The sequence below is a fragment of the Haliotis cracherodii genome, unplaced genomic scaffold (assembly GCF_022045235.1).
Source record: "Haliotis cracherodii isolate W230 unplaced genomic scaffold, xgHalCrac1.p SCAF_1, whole genome shotgun sequence".
Lineage (NCBI taxonomy): Eukaryota > Metazoa > Mollusca > Gastropoda > Lepetellida > Haliotidae > Haliotis > Haliotis cracherodii.
Window position 1 is genome coordinate 40,105,770 of NW_027266264.1, and position 9,969 is coordinate 40,115,738.

Below are 9,969 nucleotides of genomic sequence, written 5' to 3' on the forward strand. Positions count from 1 at the left end.
GTGTTTCGCTGTTTGACAGTGATTCTACACGTGGCAATATGTCGGGCATTTGTGCCTCGTGTCAACGAAAACTGTCTAAAGTGGACCCTCACAAGTATTGTCCTTCCTGCACCATTAAGGACGGGTTTTCAACGTGTTCGTGGGATAAACGTTGTAAAGAATGTGAGAACTTGTCTTCAATAAACTTTAACTTGTATCTTCGTGCGTTGGCGAAGCGGGCCGCTGACCAGCGCTACAAGCAGAGAAGGACATCGGTTGGATCCTTGGACTCTGCACCCTCCACATCAGGCCCTGGGGGTGGCGGGTCGGCCACACCTAAGAAATCAGTTGATAAAGACCCGCCTCAGTCAACTTCTGTTTTCGACAAGTCACGTGACCGTTCGCCTGCTGATGATACTACCCGCACGACTGATCTTCGTCAATCGGTTGATCGAGAGCGTCACTCAACCTCCCCTGTTACGACGGGACCGGGCGGTGACGAAGACCATGAGGGGACTACGGTCCCCAGTCGGTCCGTATCTCGTTCTTCCAACGACGATAGGGACGTCGTGCGGGACGACAGTGGACACAGAAGTCGTTCCCGATTAAGTCGGGACGACAGGTCGAGTGCCTCGTCGAGAGACAGTACACGACACGAGGGCGTCCATCGCCGTCATGGTCGTCGTAGGTACGATTCGGACGATAACTACGATGGGGATCGTAGTACTTCTACAGTTAGAGATCGTAGCCCTCGTCCCCACGGGGACGTGCGACGTTCTCGCATGGAGTTTTTGGGAGTTCAGCGTCGTAGTGAAGATAGTGACAGAACGACGACCTCGTCTCACTTTCATATCGACCCGGCTTTGATAGCCCAGATCACGGCGGCGGTCCTCGCCTCGACGGCGTCGACCAAGAAGGATTCGACTACGTCGGGGGTCCATGGCCCGTCAACTAGTACACCGGCTCCTTCATCTACGCCTCCACAATCGACGTCGACGATGGATTGTGACGACAACCCTCCTAGTCCTCCCAAAGACATTGAGTTGTTTGCTTGGCTATCTAACTTTCTACCGGAGTTATCACAAGACGACGACAAACCGACGCGTGCGGGCTTTAAGGTCGGAGATACACCGCAGTCTCTTCAGTTTTCTCCTCCCGATGTCTTCAGAGCCGATATGGACCATAACTTTGCCTCTGCTCTGCCTGGACAGAGCTTCTGCAAGCCGCCTGGTCGATCTCGTTACCCGATCTATGGCATGCCGTTTTCGTCACCCATGACTAGGGATTTGGATTGGGGGCTACTCTTCAAGAAACCAGCGCCCTCCAAGATTCTAGTAGAAGACAGGCATTTGGAATCCATGGACACTGCTGTTCGTCACCAGCTACAACCGCTTGCTATGCTGTCAACAGCGATCGAGGCCCTCTCAGTGTACTTTGAGGAGAAAGAACCCCAGGACGAGGACGGCAGGACGGTGCCATCGGTCCTCACCTGTATGCAACGGTGGATCTCGGACGTCCTCGCCCAGTCCCGATATGTATCGGGCCAGATTACTACGGCACGTCGCCATGGTTACATCGACTGCACTGACCTACCTGATCGTCATGGCAGGTCACTCCTACGGGCCCCGTGGTCATCGCAACAGTTGTTTGACGGTCGTACCAACGACGTTCTGGACAAGTACTCCAGGGAAGCCGAGCGTGACATCATCATTTCGGCTTCACACAACCTGTCCAGACGGCCACCGGTTTCGAACGCCCCACGACGACGTTACCGAAACGAGAATGTGCAACGGGCCTTCCGTAGGGACGTGCCTCGACAGCCGTCCCGCAAGAGAGATTCCGACAGGAAAGGTCGCCAGGTCTCCTTTTCCAAGTATCCCAGAGGGGGAAAGTGCCAGCGGGGCAGGAAGTGAGGTCCCTTCCCCCGCCGTCGCCGTGGTTGGAGCCTCCCCCGGTGACACTACCTTTAGACGAGCTACCGGTAGGGGGAGACTTCATCACTATGCCCACAAGTGGGTTTTCCTCAACGACCCTTACGTTCAGAACATTTTGACAACAGGCTACGCCCCACGCCTGAGATCGACGCCACCACTGACGTCATCCCCGACATTCCACATTCCACCAACGGATCGGCTGACGGAGGCCATCGATTTGTTGGTGGAAAAGGCGGCCGTACTTCGCCTAGGGACATCGGCACCATCGCCGGGGTACTACTCGCCCATCTTTCTAGTACCCAAGAAAAACGCCACAAAGATGCGGCTTATTTTCAATCTCAAAAAGTTCAACGCAACATACCTCCAACAACCCGACACATTCACCATGATATCCCTCAGCTCTCTGCGTCGGATGATATTACCGAACGACTTCCTCGTCTCGATAGACCTTCAGGACGCGTATCTACATGTACCAATAGCTTCCGAGTTCCAGAAGTACCTCCGATTCGATTACCAAGGTATTCATTACCAGTGGGCGGCCCTCCCGTTTGGAATTTCTACGGCCCCGTGCATTTTCACACGGATCATGAAGACGGTCGTAGAATGGCTCCATCGGCAGGCGATCAGGGTCGCCTTCTACCTAGACGACGGGCTCCAAGCTCACCAATTCACAGAAGCCCTTCAAGAAGAGTTGGCGACCACCCTGAGTCTACTACGGTACCTCGGGTGGATCGTCAACCTTTAAAAGTCGGACTTGGTACCAACTCGGGATCTACAGTACATCGGGATACGCTTCCAGACGGGAGTCAATCTGGTCATGGTACCTCAAGACCGTTGGGACAAGATTGTCAGCAGCGTTCCGAGACTTCTACATGCCCCGGCGTCGGTGCACACGTGGCAGGAAGTCCTCGGTCTGTTGACATCGGCCCAAGACCTGACTCGCCGAGGTCGTCTTCAACTTCGTTCGCTGCAGAGATTGCTGTACCCCCACCTGGAGTTTCCCAATCTCCTGGTTCCACTTCCGGCGCAGCTACGTTGTCATCTGGAGTGGTGGCTCCAGCCGTCGAACGTTTGCGAAGGCGTCTTTATGAGCGAGCCTTCGTTCATACTACACCTATGCGTAGACGCGTCATTGGGAGGCTGGGGAGCGCACTTCGGGGACGACCAAGCGGCCGGGCTGTGGTCGCCAGTAGAAAAGGTCCTCCACATCAACTGCCTCGAGATGGAAGCAGTGATTCGGGCGGTCGAGTTTTGGAAACTTCGACTCCGTCGGAAACGGCTGATGATACAGTCGGACAACTCCACAGTCGTCCACTGCGTCAACAAACAGGGAACGACTCGGTCGGCGGCCATTCTGGACCGGACATTCAGGTTCTTCGCCCTCGTCGACGACTTGGACATGGGCGTACGCGCCCGTCACATCCCGGGGGCCAAGAATGTGATAGCCGACGCCCTGTCGAGACCATCGAGGCCGTCTCCCACGGAGTGGATGATCCATCCGACAGTCTTTCATCTGCTGACAGATCGACTCTGGTTGCCCCAAGTAGATCTCTTTGCAACCCGGTACAACTACCGCCTCCCTCGATTCGTGTCGCCGGTTCCAGACCCACGGGCATGGGACCACGACGCTCTAGCGATATCGTGGGAGGGTCTAGACGCATACGCGTTTCCGCCAACGGTGCTGTTACCATCGATACTGGTGAAAGTTCGTCAAACGGCCAACCTACGTCTGCTTTTGGTCGCGCCTTATTGGCCGGCCAGAACCTGGTTCCCGGCACTTCTTCAGATCATCGATCAACCACCGTTCCCGTTGCCAGATCGAGACGACCTCCTTCTTCATCCTCACACCGACGACTTGCATCCGGGGATAAAGAACTTCCAGCTTCACGCCTGGGTTTGCTTAAGACCTCGTTAATGAAGAAAGGCTATTCGGATAAAGCGGCAGCGCTTGTCTCATCGGCACATCGAGTTACGACTCGTAAGCTGTACGATGACAAGTGGACCACTTTCTCCATTTTCGCCAGGTCTCATGGCTTCAACCCGGAGGTAGCGACCCCACCACAGGTGGCGGAGTTCCTAGTCTCTCTCCGGTCATCTCGGCGTCTGAAAGGGTCGACGATCTCGACATATCTGGCAGCTTTGGCTTCAGTGGTGCCGTCTCCTACGGGCGACAAGCTCACTAAAGTACCGCAGTTGCAGAAGATTCTACGTGCCTTCATGGTTGAAGATCAGTCACGTAAATTCCGACCGCCGGCCTGGGACCTCGATGTCGTTCTGCGCAACCTGTCTAGTCAGGCTTACGAGCCTCTCGATCAGGTCGCGTTCTACTTATTGTCTCAGAAAACGGCTTTCCTTCTCTCGCTGGCTACGGCTGCGAGAATTTCGGAAATACATGCCATTGACGTCGGTCGGATTACGTTCGATCAGCGTAACCATGGCAATGTCCATCTTGGTCTCAGATGGGATTTTTTAGCGAAAAATCAACTTCCTGGCCAGGATCCGAGAATGTTCCACATTCCTTCCTTGTCTGCCATTATGGGCCCTCATGATCACGCTGATCTCTCCCTGTGCCCAGTTCGTGCGCTTCGTATTTACCTGCGGCGTTCTGAACAGCGACGACAACATTTTCGACGACTGTTCATACCGCTCTCAACCAATGCAAAGAAAGAGATTACACGTAATACTCTCTCATTTTGGTTGAGAGCGGTAATTCTCAGAGCTTACGAGGCGCAAGGACTCGCACCTCCCACCTCCTCTCATCCGCACGAAGTTCGAGCCATCGCTTCAACATTAGCACTCCACAGTAATTGTTCGCTACAAGCTATTATGGAGGGCTGTTTTTGGAGATCTACTTCAGTGTTTGCTTTGCATTATCTTAGAGATATCTCCACAGAAGATGTTGAAGGACTCAAACAGTTTGGTCCACTCGTGGTGGCACAACAGATCTCTCAGAAAAGACAGTGAATTTGTGTTTTATTCACTTTGGAGTTTTTGCTCGACACTTCGTGACATATAACAGGTTACAATAAAAGCTGTTGGTGAATGTACGCATTCTTATGGTTTTTTGTTGCGTGCAGTACTTCTGCTTTTTATTATGGTTATTCGGTGTATGCATCGTCTTCCCATACTTTATAGTACTGCTCGTAAATTTTAGTTACCTTGTATACTGCGAGTTGCTCTGTAACAAAATTATGCGCCGACCTCACTTCGATCCGGGTTCAACTGACGTGTGCAGTTGTCCTGTCGCTTCGAAAATTAGTTGTGAGTCGAGGAGCATTACACATGCTGTTTTAGTTACCTTGTATACTGCGAGTTGCTCTGTAACTAAACTATTCGCGTGCAGTTGACCTGTCGCATCGTTAATTAGTTGTGTGTCGAAGAGCATTAAGCATGCTGTGCGTTCGTGATAAACAACTTGTCTCGTCCGTGCATCTGGTCGAATGTTCTATTGTCACTACAGGGGTGAGGAACTTGGTACATTCGACGTGAAAGTGGTCACTACCTGATTACTTTCCCGACCCTCCTTCCAGTGTTCCGTCGAATTCTACCTATTTGTACGACTGAAAACAGACTAAAACATGGGTTTTTCAGATTAAAAACGATGTTTTATTGGTCTGTTTTCAGTCGTACGTTCCCACCCAGCCATCCCCACAGGGAAGTAATCCAGTCCGGTCCTGCTTGATGGCTTATTCTTCGAGATTTGTGACATGTCATAGGGAGGTGCGTGCGCAAGCGGACGGAAACAAGTTTAATGTTTACATTCCAGCTTCTGGCTTCCTCTTAAACGTGCGACTAGACGAGAGGGTATGAGAGATACCCATTTGTACGACTGAAAACAGACCAAAAACATCGTTTTTAATCTGAAAAACCCATTTTTTTACTATATCGTTTTTGTTGTTGTTTAACACTATTTTAAGGCGCGCCTTTGTGAACAAACACACAGACACCGCAGTGGTAATGGTAGTTTTAACAAAACAATCTGTACTTTTTCTTTAAGGAGAAATTGCTGATCAAATAGGAAAGTCCTCCTCATACTATATGTGTTCTTTACTGTCAATAATAATTATAGATAACAACTGTCAAAGGTTATCACGTAATACCAAACCCAACAGCATTTAACACTGCAAACTCAAATTTTTCTTTGAATTCGCTGTATTCATCATATGTAACAGGCAATCTTACAATGCAGCTGCGGGTATTGGCTGTTGGATATCTCATGTTTGGTGAACCTGGCAGAAACTCAAGTCGTGGGTTTGTATCAAATCCACAAGGTGGTATGGATTCAGATCCAGTGGCGAACATCAATATGTCAGAGGATTGCAGTCTTGATTCCCCCTCTGAAATCACACCCATAAACAGGCATAGTTTATTATTTTTTAATTTAAAACTACAGTTTTGCATGTGTGCCTGCACTGTGCTTAATATACAAACACAAGACCAATTGCAGATAAAAATGTAATGACTCCCTTCAGGGATATCAAATCATATATTACCACTAAAACCTAAAAAATGCATTTTAAGTCTCATTTGTATGTTCCCCATCAAAATCTTTTTGAAAAATACCAAGTTTCATTTCATGTGAATACCTTTCACGTCACTCAGGTAGTCATTCCTATACGCCAATGTGGACACTTCCTTTCGTCTTCAGGGTTCAGAAAAGGCTAAAACAGTTCCGTGACGGTGTCCAAGCCAAGATTATCCACAGATTTGCAGAACAGATCACTGCAGGAAGATGGCTGTTTTCTCACTGTTTCGAGGACACCAAGTGTCGAAAGACCTTCTAAGAATCTGAAAACGTTAAATGTTGAGCATTAAATTCATTTAATATTATTTTTTCCGCTAATCCTAATGAGTATACATTTGCAGCATTATTACTTTCAGCAAACATAAAATTTAATCAATGACAGACCTGGAAACGTTTAACCACTGTCAGTGAAGATGCTTATTCACATATCTATAAAGATGTTATTGTCATGTTTCCAGTATGTTATTTAATTCTTTTTCTAAATTTCACTCGCAAAACTCTAATGTGCACTGTAATAACTGTCAATGTTTAGTCTGAAACCATTACACTTCAAAATTCAAATGCACAATATCTGTACAAAGCACACTTACATATAATTTATTTTCCAACGAGAATGTATTAAGATTCTAAAAGATGAAGGTATGTTTATTTTTATGAGGGTGGTATTAAATAGCAAGCATTAGATTATACCTTCACTTACCTTGTCATACATGACTGAACTCGATCTACCATGCAGAACTGTACACACGCACGGACGAGTCTCTCCTTGTCCTTCATATCCTGATGGATTATACTGCATCCGGCCACTTCTAGGAAGCTGCTCATCTCTCCAGCAGCAGCCTGCAGTTCGTCCTGAGTATTGGCATTATTCACCTGTATATCAAAACATGAAATTCAACATTTGCGTACATTTTAAAGAAATATAAACCGTTATCGCCCCTATCGTGTAGTTTTCTCCGTTCAGTTACAATCAAATTTATTGTTTTGGCCTATTGTTATGCACCAGATTTAGGCAGAAATTATTGATAAGAAGAGAAACAAAAATGAGTTTGTACACGGTGAAGTTTCTCGTAAATGTCTGTTCCACGGGGAAGGTCTGCCAAAACAATACTCGATTTGATGAAATTCGGTCCTTGTGTTATCCAGCTGTACATTTTCTCCGAAAATATCCGAGGTGGAGCACCGCCATGCGCCAGGGACAAAGAAATCAGCACACCCACAATAAAGTCGAATCTTTATCCATAGCTGAAATAAATTAGAGACGGTTACTTTACTATCAAAACACAACCTTGTGCTTCTAAAATGTATGAGAGCAAATGAAGCACCTGCATGTTCAAAAATGAAATCAGACCACTGTATGATATGGAAGTATGGTGGCCGGTGACCGAGGGAACATAAATGACCTACTTAGCATCTGTCAATATGTAATTTCAGCGCTACATAAATGGACTTAGATGATACTGTTACAGTTTACTTCTTTGGTTTGGGATAATAAACTTATCACCAGTTGGCCCTGAGAACATCGGACAATCGTGGATCTCTCTTGCGACAAGACTAAAGAACTCCCTTCTTGGTCCACCTTCATCAATGGCACCTTCAGTTGTCCCCACATCATCCATGAATTTAACAGAAAGCGAACATTGTGGATCGAAAGAAGGACGCTTGATCGCTCTACTGGCACCTTCTAACACCTTTCCTCTGACTACATTCAGGAGCGTTGTTCCTTTGTCCAGAGCAACTTTCTGTCTTATACCTATCACCACTTCGGAGGAATCCGGGCACCTTCAGTAATAACCAAAACTTCATGAGATCAGGAATAAGGACTGGTAGCAACTATCATAAATTAAGATGTCACCTTTCAACCGCGTCTTAAAGTTTGAACATACTACGCCAGGTATCGTAGATATGATTCGATATCTAGATCTTTTAAATCTAAAGCAACGTTGATCAGCCGTTGGGAAGGTTTTAAGAGTTTACTTTTTGTATTCATACATGGGTTTAATTGTGTAAGATACACATACTTTTCCATTCTTCCAGTGGACACAGTCTCACTTAAGCTTGCCTTGAACTCTTTCTCGGAGTCAGAATATGTTATTAGTTCGGCATAGTCTATATTAATATAATCAGAAAACAGCATTAAATTCGGTCATCAAATGTGACTTGTTTTATGGGAATTGCTAAATTAAAGAAGGAAATAGTCAAACTCAATTTTAATATGTCATGCGGGTCCCTAGCCAGGAAAACTAGCCAAACATTCCCGTTAGCCCAATAATCAACTTTGTCAAACCTGTTGTCACAGAAACGTCAAACATAAGAATCTCTAAAATTCATCAATAGCAAAAGCACCAGTTGAGCATGAGCCTGATAGGCATGCAAAGGTTCGTTTGGAAATATTAACGGTTTCTGAGCTATGCGCCGGAAACGATTTCAGGACGTACACACGGACGGGCAGACGGACGGACGCCGTTTCAGGATCCCCTGCCTACTTCGTTGTAGCGGGTTATAATATGTTTTGTCCCAATAAATAGGCTCCCGTCACTTTGTTAAGATAAGAGTAATAATATCCCCAAAACAGTTTGACTATAACTTTCGATAATGTTTCATACTTACCGCTGCATGTTGTATCCTGCTATTGATGTGGATGGAACAGAAGGACAGTTTATTTCCTGTGAAGTGGTCAGATGATCAGCGGTATTTTGTGAGGTGTTGGTTGATGGGTGTACTGTGGAGGGTGGCATGGTCAGAAGATTCACCGGAGGCTGAGACGTGAAAGCGAGATGAAACGTTGACGATGCTGTGACAAGGGGTAACTCTGAAGACGAAGTCGTGGTGGAAGGATATAGTTGATGACTTGCAGGTTACGGAAAGGGGCGAGTGTTGACGAATGCGACGAAGTGTGGCTTAACTGGGTACGTAGCGCCAGCGCAGCATACCCAGGGAACCAGACTGGCTTAACTAAGGGAGATAACTTTACATACGGACTCGTGACACGGTTCCTTTTGCCTCCTCCACCTAAACAAAGCAGAAACATTTAGTTGCACGCGCAGTGCAAACATTGAATGATTTCTTTCCGTAACTGGTTGCGAGTAAACACTGTTTCAACCATACACTGCTTTGTGCGTTTTACGGGATATACTACAAGCACAATGTCTGACGTGAAATTATTGGTCGACAATAAAATTGAAGAAAAGAAGGTGATGGTTTTCTCGAAGTCAACATGCCCGTACTGCACGAAAGCGAAGGCAGTGCTCAAGAAATATATCGGAGATGGAGAAATCTTGTCGGCGGAAGAATACGAGGTTATGGAGATCGAAAGAGATTCACGGTGTTCTGCAATACAGGATTATCTTTTGAAAATTACAGGAGGAAGATCGGTATGTCACATGGCACAAGTAAATGAAATGGGCTACCTTTAGAATTCAGCCCTACAAAGTTTACAAATACGTCACTATACCCTATGACGTCATTTGTGACGCAAGCCTGCTAGCAACAAGGTTGCAGGGGTTATCAAGTTAGCTCCTCTCAGTCAGT

At 47.0% G+C, this 9,969-nt stretch overlaps 1 protein-coding gene across 1 annotated transcript; it reads left to right on the forward strand.

Annotated features, from left to right (window-relative positions):
• The first annotated feature begins 2,730 nt into the window (after window positions 1–2,730).
• On the forward strand, window positions 2,731–3,828 carry LOC139455731 (uncharacterized). The gene has a single exon (XM_071237284.1). The coding sequence runs from the start codon at window positions 2,731–2,733 to the stop codon at window positions 3,826–3,828; it is 1,098 nt and encodes a 365-aa protein (XP_071093385.1).
• Window positions 3,829–9,969: the final 6,141 nt, after the last annotated feature.

Excerpts from the sequence above, each read along its gene's own strand:
- LOC139455731 (XM_071237284.1), top strand. The coding sequence starts at position 2,731 with ATGGTACCTCAAGACCGTTGGGACAAGATTGTCAGCAGCGTTCCGAGA.